Source organism: Cinclus cinclus, chromosome 21 (genome assembly GCF_963662255.1).
Source record: "Cinclus cinclus chromosome 21, bCinCin1.1, whole genome shotgun sequence".
Taxonomy (NCBI): Eukaryota; Metazoa; Chordata; class Aves; order Passeriformes; family Cinclidae; genus Cinclus; species Cinclus cinclus.
In genome coordinates, this window is record NC_085066.1 from 5182218 (window position 1) to 5200622 (window position 18405).

Below are 18405 nucleotides of genomic sequence, written 5' to 3' on the forward strand. Positions count from 1 at the left end.
AATCTCATGGCCTCTGAGGCTGATTTATATCTAAGCAATAAATCATCTTTGGCCCAAACGTAGTCCCATCCCTCTATTAAAGAGACAATAATAGTTCAGTACTGTAGTCCAGTGGAATATTAAATTTGCATATAAACTTATTGCTCTTGCAATGACTGCTACATTCAGCGAGGATTACTAGAACTGCAAGAGAACAGAGCAATACTGATTTTGTATCAATAAAACATCTCGTTTAAATTGCCCTAGGAAAACATGCTGGAATTGCATTAGGGGCAATTTGTTTCCATGCAAAATACCTGCCTGCAGTTCTGTTTTTGCTGCACTGCAGGTCAATCCTGTACAGCTTACAAGAGAAGGAAAGAAAAGAAATGCAGCAGAACAAACAAGGCACAAGCACAGACACAAATGCAAACAAAGTATGATCAAAAATGTAGCTAGGAGCAGACATTCAGGCTGTACTAGGGCATCCCAAAACATAAAAAAGAGCTCAGCTAGGGACCATCAGCAACAGCAGAGGCAGTATAAGCACTTCATCAAACCTCCTGGCTTCTGCTGAGACTGAAGAGGCAAGGAAGGAGCACCAAGTCCTGCTAGTACAGTCGGTACTGCTGCTGGAACTGAAGGAAGTTTCAGCCATAACCCTTAGCACTCTCACCTTCCCTCAAAGAGAAACACCGAGAACAAAACATGGTTTTACATAACCAAACCAACAGTGCAGAACACAAAGGACTCCCAGTATTTCCAGTGCCTCCATGGTGTTTTGGGTGAGATTTATGTTTTCCAAACAGCTAAAATCAGCTTGCCCCAAAAAAACAAATGCAGGCAACCAAGCTGAGTGCAAAAGGGAGTTGCTAATGAAGATAAAATTGCTGTGTGTAGCTGTTTGGGGTTTGTGTGTGGGTTTGGGGTTTTTTGGTTACAGGAGACAAGAAGAGGTGGAATTTAAACCTTAAAGACATATTTTATTTTTATAAGCAAACAAAACAATAAGCTTGAAAACAGTTCATAAATGATGGAGAAACACAGAGGTGTTTAAAATGCACAAATCACAGGACCTGGGATTGACAGTATCTAGGAAGGTTGGTTGAAGCAGGTATGATGAACACAGAAAGAGTATTTTAGCGTGTGCAGCCCTGTGACCATGGCAAGATTCTCCACAAGTTCCTTTATATGCTGAAAACTGAAAGCAAACTAAAGCCTTCCACCTTTGTAAGTCCAGTGAGAATAAGGAACATGCCCTACCATGACATGTCTGCAGGGACAACGACAGGATGCTTCCTGCTAAACAGGAAAGGAGCACGCTTGCAACAGACCCACACCAAAATTCAAAAAACCATTTGACAATGAATAATACAGAGCACCTTTCAGAAGGCTTTAAAAACACCAACATTTTCAAGTAACAGCACTCTTAAATGCACACAAGCCGGAGAGCAAGGCACTCACATACTGTGGGTGGAAGAAATATCCTCCAATTCCAAAATTCTTCATTAAACATAAGAAGGGCAGTTGTTCCTGACATTCCTTCACCCTTACATTTCTGTTCAGTCTCTCAACACGGGGTATTTTTGCTCTTTCTGGTAGGTGATGTTCCCTTTGGTTTAATCCACATTGTTCTGGCACCCAGTTCTCAGATTTTCAGTTTTTTTACAGTCCTAAAGTGATCTCTACCATCCCTGCTGGTTCATCTCCTCTCACTGGGAACTCCTGGGCTAACAGAGCCCTAGTGCCAATCACATAGCAGTGAAGTATTTGGGAGCAAGAAGCAGTTCATAAACCACAGATATCTACCCTCAGGATAAAGAGCTGATCACCCTCCTTAGTGGGAGTCACTGAAAACAATGGCAGAAGTTTATTGTTTTTATGAAGGACTGATCTCAAGAAACTGAAAAGCAGTAAGAAATCAGAAGTTCCTCCAGTCTTTAACTTCCATCCAGACATCATATGACTCACCATGAACTTCATGAAACATTGGGAAAAAAAATAAATCACTCAACCCCCAGTTCTCTTGGGTAGCTCACTCAGTTGTACAAAAATACAAAATACTCTCCATATGGCATTCCATCACAAATGCTCCACAACATACTGTGGTGGGAGTCCCCCCAGGACTGGAGCTGATAAGCTGTGAACTTCCTCAGCTGCCCCTGATTTAATACACCAGCACTACACTCCGATCTCTGACTACACATGGTAAAGCCCAAAAAGCAAACAAGTATTTTCTTGCAAGCCACTAATGTGGGCCCAGGACTCCTGATACCTTTGGTCAACATGGTGGAGAAATTCAACACATCCATATTTCTTCTCCCTGTAGACACTGACAGTAAATAAGATATCAGCTATGAAGACTAGAAGATTATATAATATAAAATATTCAAATTAGGTGAATTCAGTTATGCTTGTATTTTAGATAACCATATCTAGATTTTAGTCATGAGATAAAAGTGTGTGCCCACTCCCTACCAAAACCTCCAACACTTGCAATAGCTGAGCAAGTATGTCCAACTATTAAATGACCCATAAATGCCTTCTCAAGGACTACTTCTTCCAGCACACCTATATAATGTTTGTTTTCAGAATGAACGAACTTCAGTTGCTGTTGAAGCATTAATTCCCCTGGATCAGTTAACTGTTAAATCTCTAAGAACTACACAACTAAAAAAACCCAGGGCGTGCTGTTTTATGAATGCAATTTCTTCTATGCATTCCTGAGTGCAAAAAAAGATTAAAACAAACTGTAAAGATTTTGGCCCATCAGCATTACACAAAAAACCCCACTATTTACTGTGGCAGTTCATGCTGAGTGTTATCTCAGATTACCCAGCAGCAATATGCTGCTGTTTTGGAGTAACCAACCCCAAATTAGGCTATGCACTTCCCATCCCCCACTCTTACTCAAAAAAAAAAAAATCATCAATCTAGGGAATTTCTCTGGTGCTCAAAATTAGCTTGCAATCTCTGAAGATCTGCAGCCAGTTATTCATCTGGATCCTACCAGGTTACTAGCCCCTTTGGTACTCAACAGGAATTTTTACCTGCCAAACATTTTCCTCTGAAACACTACACAGCTTCCCAAAACATGGGTTTTAGCTCTCCCCTATCATCTACAGACATCTGCAACTGCTTATTATAATAATTTCTGGCACCCATGCCTGGTCCCACCATCTCTAATACACATTTAATATTTTCAGAATTGCATCCTATAATGCGTGTTGACACCAACACACGTAACACATCTTATCTTCCCAGTCCAAAAAACTGTATCCAGATGAACGTTTCTGCTACTCCATCAGGCCTGAGGAATTTATGCAGCAACACCTGAAATTGTCAGCCACAGCTGTGATTTTTCTCTTGAAGAGATAATTCATGGGAAAAAAAAAAAATAAGTAGCAATGGAAGCAAATTTTTAAATCTTCCACAAAACAAGAAGGGACAGTGGGAAGGACAAAAGAGGAAAATCAATATTCAGAGAAGAAAAGGCTATAGAAGAAAACTGAAAATATGAAAAGGGAGAGTCTCTGTGCTTAGATACCCTAGCAAGGGAGATATTTCACAAGAATTTCACTGGTGCAATATATATACTCCCTCATCTGAGAAATCACAACTTCCAAATGGATGAGATGTCACAGACAGTATCTGCCTGCTAAAGGGTTCCTGCAAAGGATCACACTACTGCTGCTGTTTTGTATTGGAAACTGAACTGTTATACCTGCACTGAATTGTTAATTCAATCTGGAGGCAGAATAAATTAAAAATTCAGTTTCTTAAAGCATCTGTTAGTGTTGAATCTTTCCGATGGCTGGCTTCACAACCTGGTAGGTGCTCTTTACCTCCACTTCTGTTTATGAAATTCTTTAGAGCTGAGTTAATTATAAAATTAGTGAATGAGTTAGTGAAGGTGGAGTCAGGCAGAATATTAACTGCCCAGAAAGAAAAAAATCTGCAAAAGGTAAACAACCAGCAGTATTTCCTCTTAATAAAATTTTTTAAAACCCCAAACATGCTGTAAATTGAGTATCTGCTAATAGCTTTTATTAAAAGGACTTTAACATTCATTTTTAAGGTTCTGTTGTCTGCTCCTCAACATGCTGTACATCAGTCCAACATGAAGCAGAGAAGTAAGCAGTGCTAAAATGCAGAGAAAGAAACTTCAAGAATAGCAGGGCTGCCTAGAAACGAGCTTCTTTTCTTGCCTTTGAAATGGCACAACATCAATAGATTAACAACAAAACACCAGGAACACAGGCCTAGAAATTCTCTCTAAGTATTACACAACTGCCTTTCAGAAAGAAATCAAGTAGTGCTATGTCTGTAGCCTATGCTCAACATAAAATAAGGCAGAACTTACAAAACACATTCCTTTAAAGATTTGTGCAAATGGAACATTCTGACAGAACACACAAGCAGCATATCAATGCTGTCCAGCCACTGAAGTTTATTCCAAAATTTGTATGTATAGTCTTACAAGAAAAAGATAGGTATAGTGTTCACATAAGCTCCAATTCCATCTTGTAAGTCAGTGTATGTACATGTGTATATATATATATATATATGTGTGTGTGGGTGAATATGTGTGTATATGTGTGTATATATATATATGCATATATAGTATCAGATGCCAAAGTAAAATGTGTAAGAACCATATTCTTTTTGAGATATTTTGAGCTATCAGATTAACAGCTGAACCTGGAAGGCTCATGCCAGATGCACTGGAAATCAGCAGCAGGTTTTTGGTAGTAGAGGGGTTACAGCCCTCCAGAGAAGTACAAAACTGTCCCAGCCAGGACTGCCAGGAGAACCAGAAGGGGCTGTAGGAAGGTGGGGAAGTCGACTACATAGTGTATAGTACACATATATTCAAACAGAGACCTTCAGGTTTATTTGTTTTTCCAAAACCAGAATCAGTAACTAGAAGTTTGCTAACTGAAAACTGAAATTATTTAAATTCAACAGAAAACTTCTTTTGACTCACAAGAGCTAGGCAAAGTATGTGGATGAAAATAAAATAATTAACAGCTGTTTCAGTAAAAAAAGAGCACAGGTCAATATATTTAAATCCAACATCGAACATCACATTCCTAACCCATATTTAGCAGTATGAATGAAACTCTGTTACAGGAGAGCATTCCTATTTTGGGAGGTTTTTATGCATACTTTTTACTTCATGTGAGAAGGAAAGCACTTAAATGATTTCCTGTACTGGAGCCCATGTATGCTGATTTTCAAAGGCACTGGGTGTACCCCTTTGAAGTAGATTCTCACTAAATCAGTGTTAGCTACAAACCAAAACAACACTGCCCTTGCTTTACAAGAAGTTGTAAAGCCAGTTCATTGCTGTTTATAAACAAATATTTTAATTAAAACAAACACATTTTACATTTTCTTTCTTAATGAAAGAAGCTAGACATAAAATACTGATTAATCAGCACTTGACATCAAGCACCAAATGCTTCTTGTCTCCAATTTAATTAAGCATACAAGGTTACATATGCATACACATGTGCCTGCTTTTTAGATTTGCTATTCTACACTGTGTTGGCCATGTACTAAAAAGTTATTAAGAAGAGCAATGCTAAATTTTTATTTAATATGAATTCAACACCCATCTAACTTAAAATATTTGAGATTCCCAGCTCCAAGTTTCCCTTGCAGGTTAAAACCTGTCAAACCTTCTGCCCTGCACTAAAACCTTTCAGTCTGCCCTCAGCAGCTACAAAAATATTAATGTAATTACAGGTTAGAAATCAGGATCCCCACTCACAAGAGCATTACTCTGGTATTATGAGAACAAAGTTTTGCTCAACAGCAAGTTTTTATTGCTGCACATGACATCTCTAAAGCAAAATAGTAAATGCATGTGGGACCCTAAAGTACTTATAAATTCATCTTACGGAAACCCAACCAAGTAAGGTTAAATATATTCTGAAGTAATACATGTATCCTTAGACTTAAAAGAGAAGGTAATGTAAAGCTATCTTTTCTTTCATTCTCCTCTCACATCCTAGTGATAGGAGCCAAGAACTGACAAAATGGAATTCTTGAAAAAGCAACACATAAAACATTCTTAAATCAGCATATTATTTGCACTAATGAATTTATACTTATTCAGAAGTCCTCATATTAATCTTCTATGCAATTAAGACATTTCCTGGACTTAGAAACTAAAAAGGTCTTAAAACCAGGAAACAGTGGGGAATTGTGCCTCAGAGCAGCATTTTGTCTTGGCAGACTCTCTCCCCTTCCCAAACTCATAATTCAGTTCTCATATCAGGTATGAAGTGTGGAAAATTAGGACCTGACCTTGCAAAAACAAACAGCCTCCCTTTTATAAGGTGGCTCAGAGAGTTGCAATAAACCCTATCTCTCAAGCTGTGCCAGGTATAGCCAGGCCTGCAGAACTGCAATGATGTTGCTCAGCTAGCCACAAGAAAAAATGCTAAGAAAAAATGGAAAACAATCCAGAACACACAGATTAGATCTGGAGACTAGTCATCATGTTTTCTTCCTTCCTGTATTTTCTCTGCCTTAATGCTACCCTCCCCATTACATGTTTGTACTAAAAGCAGATTTTCCATCTTCTCTTTTCAACTAGCAATCTAAGGGGGGAAAATAAAGAGAGGAAAAAAAAAAAAAAAGAGAAATATTTACTATCTCTTCATATTCATTATAAAGGTTTCCAGGCACAACAAACCCCGTGGGCATGGAAAAATATAACAGTGTGTCTTCACCAGGCTTGAGGTTGCTGGAGGATAATCAGTAAAACATGTCTTTCAGAAGTCAGAGGAAAATGAAAACATTTCAGAGGGAAAATCCCACCAAACGATGTAAAAGCATTGCATTTGGACAGGGAAAGGAGAACTGGAAAAACAAGGCACAGGACTTGTTTTGCAGAAAACTCTACTGCAAGTAGAGTTTTCCGTCTAATTGATTAGATGCATGTATTGCTGTTTGCTGGAGTGAACAGCTGTTTCTACAAAGAACCACAGTGATGTATCTTTTGGTTCTGGAAGATCACAGATGTAGAGTACATAGAAGAAAACCTCTGCAACTTTAAAGGCTTCCCAAATGACCACCTGAGCATCAGAGTTCTTTGTGGTACATTGTATTAACTACTACACCAGGAATAGATACAAAATACATCCATAAGAATGTGGAGTTGACATAGCAGGATACACACTTTGGAGAAAAAAACTTTTGAGCTCACCTCGTCATCCAATTCACCTTCTTTGAAATATATTTCTATGCATGACTGTTCACCTTCATGAGCCACAAATATCAACAAGTTTCAAGTAAATTCAGCTGGTGAAACACTGTCTCTGTTGCATATCAATTGTTAGTTATGAATCCCTAAAGGAATTGCTCATGGTCAGCTTTGTGTTGCCTTCCTTGGGCACTCTGTCTGCTCTGCTTTCTACCACCTAACAGCGAGCCAGAGAGCAGCACCTAAAAGCTGCCTTTGAGAAACTACACAGAAGGACTAGCACAGCCCCTAAGCCCAAAGGATGGAACGTACTAAAATACACCAAAAATTACTGCTGGAAATGTGGTGCTATGAAAACTGACAAGTTAAAGACATTTATGAGCTGGTAATAGCAGCAAAATGACAAAGGTCCTGAAGACAACCAACTGGTTTTTCATATTTCTTTCTAGTAGACACTCAAAAGAATAAAATATGTTTTGATTAGGCCCTTGAAATACGATGAGCCTTTCCAATTACCCTAGGAACTAGAGAAGTTTGATAAGTACTGTGAATTGCCTTCACCAGCAGACCGAGGATCTTTCTTGTTTTGAGGAGAGAATCTGTGCAATGCAGGAACAATGGTTTAAATATCTTACAACAGCTATTTGCAACTAAACAACAAAGGCATTGAAATATATGGATAAAGACAATCTTACTTGAGCCACAAAGCATTGAGATACAGCTCAGAAGAGCTTATGTCAATACTCATTGGGAAGAACTCTTTTCAGGATAATGAGAATGAACAGGTTCAAAATACTAAAAATAACTCCAAGCTTTTTATCTAGCATGAAGAATTGGAGCTGGAATCACCTTCTCCCTCCTGATGGGAAACAGACTGCTCTCAGGTAGACACAGTAACCGCAGGTTCCTCCCTGCCTTGCACATTGGATTGATACCTCCTCCCCCCACAAAAAGAATGAAAAACACCAGTCACAACAATGATCAGCATGATTATAACCTCAAGTTAAATGCAATCAGTATACTGAGATGTGGGCAAAACCAAAACATTCTTTCCATTCATCACTACATTACTTGAACCTTACAGTATCTACAGTTAAGTATTATGAAGACTATCACAGAGGAATTCAGAGTGAAAGCTCTCACTATGCAAAATAAATTTTCACACAGGGAGGAAATTAGTATTGTCTCACCTACACAATCTCATTGTTTCTGGAAAGCACTTACAGACAATTCTCGAGGAGAGAAAGGCAATTCAAATCATTAAAATCCACTCAGTAGACACAAAAATAGATATTAACTTTGTATCTTCTGTCCAGGTGAAAGGCAAACCAGAGGGCCAGCAAGGCTCAGGAAACAGCAAATCTCACCAAGTGAACTGGTGAATAACTGATTTACCTTTGTTACCTAGAAGGAAAAGGGCAGCATTTTATCCACAAAGGCAAATCTCAGGAAGGCTGGAGAAATAAAGAAACACATTCTGAGCTGATGAAAAATTCAAATAAGAGGTAGCCTGTCCTCACTGCAATATTAATTCCAGCACTGCCTCAGCCTAGGCACACAGATAAGTCTTTTGCTTAAATCGGGCAGTACTTTTAACTCTGAGCTTCTGGCCCTCAAAGAGCAGCACATCTCAAACGCCAGTGATTCTTTCCCTGCCAACACAGCGAGGCCGCTGCTGCTGAACAACTGCTCACCAGTAAGAGCATAAAAAAGGGAGAAGAATAAACAAGCCAAAATAAAGGGCCACACTGAGTCAGACTACAGATCATCTTACCCGGCTCTCCTGCCTCGCAGCAATAGCTGAGATAACAATGTTACAACAGTGCAGGCACGGAGGGAGCAGCACTTCTCCCCAACATTCCCTCAGCTGCCAGCACCAGCAGCTTGGGGATTTCCTTAGCCAAAGGTCATGGGTTTGAATTTAATAATCCTCTGTGGATTTTTTCAGCAGTGCAGCGAAGTAAACTGAGTAAGCCTTAAGTGGAAAGATAACTACCAAAAGCCACAAGAAGGAATAAAGGTAAAGGACGAGCAGGGAGAGTTAGAAATTCAAGTGTCCCTGGCAGGAAGAAAAAAGAAAACCATGGGAACTTAGGTCCAGGTTTTACATTACCCACTACTGTTCAAGAATCAAGAATTTCTCAAGCGTTTTTTTTTTTAGGTCATGTAATCCCAAGATAAGAAGTAACTACTCAGAAGTTCAAGTACATCAGTTAGGAGAAGAAGAACGTGGGTTCTGCTATGATGGGGAGAGCTCAAATGATGTTTTTTATTAAAATATTTCAAAACAATAATTATTTTTCAAACTCAAATATTTAAGGTTTTAAGGTGCTCCTAACTTAGCTGGCAATTAATTATGATTTGGCTGGACTTCAGCACAGTATTTACCATTCTGACAATACATAAAAGAAAATGAAAACCTTTTCTCTGTTTTCAGACCTACAGAGCTTAGCAGAACACAGCAGAGATTTGATACAACCTTGCTGGACTGAAGCTATAAACATGTAACAGGGCAGAGCTCTTCCAATTTCAGAAGCTTACTTGATTTCTTCTGAGCATTATGCTTTTCAGGAAGCAGAATGGGAAGTGATTTTATTTTTTGATTATTTTTTTCTAGACACTCTCTAACAGCAGAGGGTATAAGGAAAGACTGGTAAACACAAACCCTGTCCTGACTATCTATAAGAGCCCATGAGAAATGTGGGTGTTATGAAGCTCCTACCAAGCTGCTGCATTTGTATGCAGCTCTCTTCTGTGGATCACAGTCCTGACTATTATATCCCAACAAACTTTAAGACATACTCATCTCCCCAGCTTTGGGAAGAGGAAAGCAGCTGTCTTTTCACTGCTTTCTAAAATTTCTTGACTGAAGAGATTGTGCTAACAGTGTAGCAAGGTAGAGGTAAAACAAAAAAAAACAAACAAACAAAAAAAAAAAAAAAACAAAAAAAAAAGAAAGGAAAAAAGTTGTACCATTATCAGACAGCAATTTTACTATCTCCTCTTACTCACCACTGATTTTCAAAGCCACAGTGATTTGTATTGACAGGATTCCTGCCAACTTAAGACCCTACTAGTTGTAAAGTAGCAATAAAACCGCCATTGCTAACTACATTCATAGTTGCAGAGTGACTTCAATAAGTAAATTAATATTGTAAAAATTAAAAGTTAAAGAACCAAACTCTTTTAATATACCAACCACCAAATACTGTATGGCTTGATAACTGCATTAGATGATAATTTTTAATTTTTACTCTTTATGACAACATAGTGGATTTCAAGATCTTAATACCGACTAATTCTCAGTAATTCCAGAGTAAAATTAAAATTATTTTCATCCTGGTCCCAAGTATTTACAGCTATCACTACTTGGTTTACAGCACCATTCAAGTATTAGCAGTATTGATGTAATACAAACTGACAGAGCACAGTACAAACTCTAGCTCTCTGCAATCCAGTAAAGCAACTGCTCCTGAAATGCATTAATTAGTTCTTACTTTTTGCCAAACCCAGCTCACACTGTCGGTCTTGCTGATCTCAGTAAGACTACTGAGCGAAGTTACTCACACCAGACTGAATCTGTAGGTCTAGTCCCTTCCATCCTGATTTATAAGTAAGAAGCACATGAGTCTAACCAGGAATTTAACACTTACGCTTCCACAGTTGTTCTTACAGTCCGTTCCTCACCATCTTCGTCTGAGCTGCTACATGTTGCATCAGAGTCCAGGTCCTTCTCCACACGAGACAGCAGCCCTCCAGTAGAAAGTGCAAAGCCACGGATTTCCCCTGGTGCAACGCTAACTCCGTTCTGTACATCCACACTCAAACTACTCTCCGAAGTACTTGTGTTGTTTTCTGGCCAACCTTCAGTGCATCTGAGGGAGCTATTGCTCAAAAACCTAGCCGGCTCATGGAAAACCTTCATTCTCTGAAGCTGATGTTTCACAAAGCATTTCAGCTGCTGATCACAGTGTTTGATAACATGCTTTGCCAGGAGCATTTGTAAACGCTTCTGAGTTCTTTTGGCTCGACTGATTTCCATTTGTTGCTTAGTGACACACTGGAGTAAGCGAGCATACACCTCCTCCTGGGTGCAGCTCAAAATCCCTTCTGAAGGCCCGTGAAGAATTTGGTGTAATAAATCCCCTTTTATTGTTTCAGTGCAGACTTCCATTGCCCTACCCAAAACCCCATTCTTCTTGTACCATTTACCATTTAAAAGTTGCATTTCTTCTGCATTACTGGATTCAGTTACGCTGGAACCTGAAAGTCTCTGCATTCCTGCCAAGTTCGGAGATGTGGTCTCTAAAAACGCTGCCCCTTTGACCTGTTGCTCAGGTTCTGAATGACTTATATGACCAAATGATGTGTCAGCACCATTATGTAATGACCTTCTCATCTTGGAGCAGCCAGGCTCTCCCGCTTTCCTTTGCTTACCAGTTTTGTTGCTAAATGCAGAATTTGTACTCATTAACAAGACAGACTGATAGCACTTGGAGGATGGTGGGGAACCAAAATGCTGCACACTGAAGATATCATTCCTGAGGCTGGGCTCAGCAGTGGGAAACCCCAGGACTGAGCAAGTAATCTGTGCGATGGAGTCCTCTTTTATCTTCTCTTCCACTGCTCTGGAATTTTCCATGCACAAAGTTGTATCAGACTCCATAGCTCTAGAGGACAAAGAAGGTGACAAGTGGATACCATGACCTTTTGTTGTTGCCTCTCTGAGGGCTGGTGTCATTATAGCTACGGTAGGCAGTTTACAGCAAACCTGAAAATAACATGGGCCGTGTAAATTTTCTCATTTTCATGACACAGTACAAATACAACAACTCTTTTAGATATCTCATTCTTTCAACATCATTCAAAAATTCCATAAAAAAGGATATTATCTAAAGAACACAAACTATGTTGCCTCCCAAGTCAAACAAGAACACGCTTTCTGTTTTTTCTTTATTGCATTCAGAGGCTGTTCCATGTGCCATGAAAGCCTTTACGGCTCAGGGGAATAACTGTTCATACCTCATTTCATTTTAGATTCTATCAGTCTGAGAAATAAAACCCAAAAAGTTCAGGTCTGTCATCTAACCTTGCCCAAACTGAAAAACATGACCTTGACTGGCACACTGCAAAAAATGTATTTACTGTAAATCTGTGTAAAGCAAGCATTTGATTAACTATTATATATTCTTAAAAATACAAGTTAGAAACCAATCAGCAAGGCTAATGCTTTCAAAACAGAAAACTCTAAGTTCTGAAGTCTTCTACCCAAAAGAATTATTTCCTGTGTCACTGTATACCACTCTTTATTCATCAGGCACTGTCTGCATAATACATACACAGATTATTTTTCATAACAAATTGAGAAAAGACATTCCCCTTGACAAATCCTTTTGCTTGTGGCTTGCCTATTAACAAAGGGTTCCCAGACTTTGGGACAAAAAGACCAATGTCAACCTTCCCTTCTTGTCAGCAGCTATGCTGCCAAGTCATACTGTATCTATTCCACGCAGGAATCACTTGCATAGTACTTACAACTTTGTTTAGGAGATGATTAAATAAACCAAATGAATGACTTAATTGAACCTGCAGAAGTCTGAAAGGTAAGTTCCTGTCAGCCCATCATTAAGCCAGAGAAAAAAACAGAAGCCATAAGAGAGCAGTAGTAGAAGTGAGTGCAGCACAGAAATGCCACAGTACCTTCTGCAGAACCATGTATCAGTTGAGCAGCACTTCCACTGCCCTCCTTTTAATGTCTCCAGTTTGCTTGATCTCCACAGCAACTGCCTAGCTCAGCAATTTTCAATGCACAGACCCCACAAGAGGTCAATGATTTCGAGACTGCCACATGCAGATCTTAGTAAAAAAAATCTGTCTCAACCCTTAGCTTGTTTATTACTCCAGGCTTTTTTACACTGAAGGTGCAATCATTAAAGTGAGATGTGGAAACCTAGGGAGCTGAGAAATACCAGTTTGGATACTTGCTCTTTAACCCTCAAAACATGAAGCAAAACACAGAGAGCCACAGAGAGCTCCAGTACTGCCTTACCACCCTCTGTATATTCACCTTTCATTGCTCCATGTTGTACTTTATCAATAAGGTTTTCATCTCTGTACATCACCCTCCTACCATCACTGGGAACAGGCTTGGTGGTCCTACTACTAATTGTAAATGATACCATTAAAATCCCCAGGATTTTAACCCTTATAAATAGGCCAGTAAATTCAGCCTAAAGAGAAGCTCAGCACGAAGTTCCCCCAGTGGACAGCTGCTCAGGAAGAACCCCATTCTAGGATCAGATGGGGAAATGCACTGTTGAGAACTGGAGCCCCAAATCCTAAAGGCTCTGGTGACTCAGCAATGCTCTCTGCACCTTTCATATCTTTCCTCTTGTAAAAGCTAGCAGGCCTGTGAATTTGTAAATCCAAAGGAGTATTGAATTCAGACACCAATGCCTCCCAGCCCCTAACAAAATGGCAAACAATTATAGCAAGTCAGAGCAACTGTGCATGGCTGAAACAAAGGGAGAGGACTGAACAGTTCCTCTGTGGGGTTAATGTGAGCTCAGGAATCCCTGGGTTTGACATCTCTCTGAGAATTCCAAGAAGCTCTCCAAGAGCACCATCAGCCTGGCATCACCATGCACCTAGCAATGTATTTATAAATGTTCCAACTTTACCATCCACCTCCCTCAGTCAGAGTGCTTTAACAGGCACAGGTTGCTACTCCTGAAATCCAGGGAACATCCACACACAGTGGAGCTGTTCAAGCAAAAAAGTAGTTTGGGTATGTGGATCACATACCTGTATGAAGATGGAGGTTATTCAAAGAACTGGCAGCACAAAACTTTATAGTGCTGTGTTTTAACTCTATCACAATTCCCTCAGATACCACATACCCTTTTGGTGCAGTTTCAAATTTCCAAAATCTCAATGAATACTATTACCAATTTATTTTTTTCATCTGGGGGTCTCTTCTAGGGGAAAGAGGGAAAGAAATCAAAGTACCCTCATATGGAACACAAACACTGAGCTAAAGAGCACTGACAAATCACTAACTAATTTAGAGTGCCTGACCAAGTATGCTTAAACTACAATGCAGCTAAAAATTATGTAAAATGCTTTTGAAAAGGGAAATCACTCAATTAACCCCTTACACAGCAACCTGGACATTTTCATGCAATGTGAGGCACTCAGGTGTGCTCATCTCACTACAGTGACATTGAAAAGAACTTTAAAAAGCTGGTACTGCCACGGTGTCCAGCCCCTGGCGTTTCTCCAAGAAGTTCAAACACACACACACAGAAACATCACAGATACAGGAGCAAAACAAAGCATCAGCTGCAAAAAACTTAAAAACAAATTTTAGTACAAGTACTCAGTTTGACAAAAATTATATAATTTACATTTGTTTTTTAATTTTGGCAGAAAGCCAAATTCCACCTGTATTGGAAGTCAGTTTGCAAAGTAAAATCTGCTATCTTCAAAGGGGGAAAAATAAAGGCCAATAGGGAGGGAAGACAAGTACTGCAAAATGGTATACTGGAGGAGTATCTTCATTCTAGGAAAAGCTTTTTTGTCACAGGTAAACCATTTCACAGATTTTGGTTTTTTTTAAATTGTGCTTTACTTGAGGTTTCAAAACCAGAACAGCTGAAATGCTGCTAAAGTGGCAGTTTGCTTTTCATCTACTGAGTAAACACTCCACTTGAAAGACTAAAAAGTACTGTAAAAACTGACATTAAATAAGTACTGAGGAAGGGAAGAAACAAGAACCAGACATACACAGTAAAGCAACTGATGTTTAAAGTGACTTTATGCTTATCCTCCCCTAACACCTTAATCACCCAGGATAGAGCTGGGAATTGCAGTTTGCCACAGCCCGACCTGCACCCTACTCCCTCCCACCACTGCAGCTACAGGTTCCTAATCCCCCAGTGACTCCTGCTCCTCTGCCTCTGCTCATTTCTTCATCTTTCCTTAACACTCTTCATTGTACCCTTCCCCTACCAGGCTTACCTCAACAGAATTTGCCTGAATCCTGAAATCAGTGTCTTCATGTTGGTGATTAGCAGCACCTTATTAAAAGAAACACAGCAAAACCCAGCCACTACCCAGCACACAGGGTGGCATTCCCTGCCTTCCCAGCTTTTGTTTACAGTCTTTTCACTTTTTGACTCTTCTCCCCCTTGCATAACACTATCACTTTGGTTACACAACACTGCAGACAGTGTTCTGGGGGATTTTTGCTTGGGGGGAGGATTGCTTTGTCTTGTAGTGGATTTTTTTGTTTGTGATCTTTTCGTTTCCAATGACAATAAAACTCCACTTGCATGAGGCTTTTCTGGGTCCTCCATAGCAGCCTTCTCTCCTTATAAATTGAATCATCTTTCCTCATCCTAAACACCTGAAATTTTTTTCTTAATAATAAGATTCCTTGAGACAGGAAGAGATTTTTACGTTTATTATTTCTTTTCATTTTGAAACTCAGAAACCTACAAACAGCATTTCAAATTAATATGGGTGTTTCCAGTTTATTCACAGATTAACAGTGTTTCAGATAAGCCAAATTCCACTGTTTATTCCTCACCTAGATGGCATTTCAAAAGCCAAGCAAAGGCCCTGACAGCAGACAGCCTCTGGTGAAACACCCAAAATTAATCTCAGCAAGAATGCTCAAAAAATACTGTATTTCAACCTGTTTTAAGGCCCCTTAGAGACAACCTGCAGAAGAGAAAAGCAAATTGCAACACAACTGCCAAAACCTGGTTTCCCACAGCTCTGTGCTGTTTGCCCTGTAATCCCCAGCTCCTCCTGGGCAGCCTTCCTGATAATCACTGGACTAAAATAAAGTGCTCTGGCAGACAGGCACTGCTGCAGCACTGCCTCACCCAGTGCAGTGGACAGGACCTGCCCCAGGGCAGCTTCTTTAAACCTCGCCTGGTGGGAGGCATCCCTCAGGTTTAGCTACTGCTCCCAGTGTTTGGAAAACCTACAGGATAACAGTGATTTCTAAGAGTAGCAAGAACAGCTCAATAGCATGGTTTGCATTTTGTCATGGAATAGTCTGCAGCAACGACCATAAAAAAGATATTGGTCCCACTGGGTATGTCCTGGTTAGGACTTTGAAAGAAAAAGGGAAGAAGTCCATATTTAACACACCTGGGACCAGCCTTAAAGAGTGGGAAAAAAAAAATCATTTCAGTAGGCAGCTTTTGTTTTCACTTCAAAAGCAGACCAGTCACTCATGATATGTATTTAAGCATTCTAGTATTTTGTTCTATTAATAGATTGGAAAAAAACCCGTAAGCCCAAACAGGATTATGTGGGGAGCCTCCACATTCAGCAGTGCTCACTGTGCAGGCACAACTTTCCAGACAAAACTGCAACTCCAGTGTTTGGTACACCCCAGAAGATATAAACACAAATTCCTCCTACTTTGAAAAAAACCAAAAAAACCCAAAAAAAACACCACCACTAAAAAACAGCACGACATCCCCCCAAAAATGATCTCTCTTTGAACACTAAGAGATCTCCATTTAAGACAGACCACCCAAATTTTCAATCATTAAAAACAATAAAAAGAAGTCACTTCAAGTGGAACTCATTAGTATTAATTTATGAAAAAACCCATGACTCGTTAAAATCTCTGAACAGGTTTGTTTTCCTCCTTGTTCGGATCTGCTTTTGAACAGAGAACTGATATAATTTCCAAGTTTGCTACCATCTCATCAACTAATTCTTGTTCAGTCTGTAAAAGCATATTTGCAAAACAACATCTGAAGTAATTTTTAACAGATGTTAAATGCTTTTTGTAGTACAACAGGTGCCTCTGTAAGTATGTTGTACACATCTCTCACATAAATATCTGCAATGCTTTCTGATACTTTACATCATAAAGTCCATATCAACATTTCAGTGATACTTTTGAATTTCAGCCTTTGAAGAGAAGGCTATAAAACCTGGTCTTCAACGAGACCCACTCAGCTCTTACAACACTAATTAAGATGACTGGAATTTAAGCTCCTCAGAACATTCCCCAGGATTTCAAACCACGGACCAATACAGCAGGAGAGTCCTAAGGCACACAGACTGCTTTCTGAGCTGGCACATCCATCAGGCTTTATCCAGTGTAATTTCTAGTACTGAAATAAGCACAAAAAGAAAGTATTTATCCTTTAATAAAAGGCATATTTTAATAATTTGGATTTTTTTTTAATTGGCTCGCATTGCAAATTGGAAACTGAAAATTCACTTTTTCAATTTGCTTCCCATTAGAGAAGGGTAGATACGGAATACCTCAGCCATTGCTACATTTTTGGTGGGGAGAGATGCTTCATTTCCCAAGCGGGAAGCTTGCAAATGAGGATGGGCTCCAGGGGCCCAGAGGAACTCTCAAGGCAGGCTGCGGGAGCCGCACGCGAGGCGCTCCCCAGAGCTTTGCTAACTGCTTCATCCGAAGCTCCGAGCTCCGTACGCGGCCCGCAGTGCCGCCCAGGCTCTCTCGGAGGCCGAGGCCCGTAGGTACACGCCGAGGAGCGGAGCGAAGTTCCGATCCGGTCTTTAAATCCCGGCTGAGACGCGCGGGGCGGGCGCGGATCGGCCCCGCCCCTACACGAGCGGGCCCCGCCCCCGCCTCACGGCCGGCGGCCCCGCCCCGCCGCGCGCACGGACCGTTACCCCCGCCCCGCCCCCACCCCGCGCATGCGCACCCGCCACTCCCGCCGCGGGAACCAACCGCCGCCCGGCCCCTCCGTACCCCCGCCGCCTCACGGCGCCCCGCCGCGCCGCGCCCCGCGCTTGCCTCCGCGTCCGCCGGCTTCTCCGCAGCAGCGGCGCCGCCGCCGCGGCCGCCGCGACCCCGCACAACGCGACGCCCGCCACGGCTCACACTGCCGCTCTTGAAGAGTCCGCGCCCAGCTAAAGCGCGGCGCGGCGGGGCGGGGCCTCCCCCCCCGCTCCTCAGGGGAGGAGCGCGGCCAATCCGGGACGCCGGGGGGCGTGGCTCGACGCGGGGGCGTGGCCTCCCGCCATTGGTGGGGCCCCGCCTGACGCGAGGACACCGCCCTCCCCTCCCCCCCGCGCGCCGGGGCCGTGAGGGAGGGCACGGGCGGGGAGGGGACGGGGCCGCTCCGGACAGCTTCAACTCCTAAGAGCCGGCGTGGGTAAACTGCTCAAAACCCCCCAGAAACACACGCATTCCAAGCTGC

At 41.2% G+C, this 18405-nt stretch overlaps 1 protein-coding gene across 2 annotated transcripts in view; it reads right to left on the bottom strand.

The window, feature by feature from the left end:
• The window catches only part of KANSL1L (KAT8 regulatory NSL complex subunit 1 like), a 59011-nt gene extending 43710 nt beyond the window's left edge, over positions 1 to 15301 (bottom strand). For both annotated transcript variants that reach the window (XM_062506598.1, XM_062506599.1), the window contains exons 1-2: positions 15215 to 15301; positions 10849 to 11966 (exon numbers count right to left, since the gene is read on the bottom strand). In XM_062506598.1, coding sequence (XP_062362582.1) covers positions 10849 to 11936 — 1088 coding nt within the window. In that variant the 5' untranslated portion in view covers positions 11937 to 11966; positions 15215 to 15301. The remainder of the gene's footprint in view (positions 1 to 10848; positions 11967 to 15214) is intronic.
• Positions 15302 to 18405: the final 3104 nt, after the last annotated feature.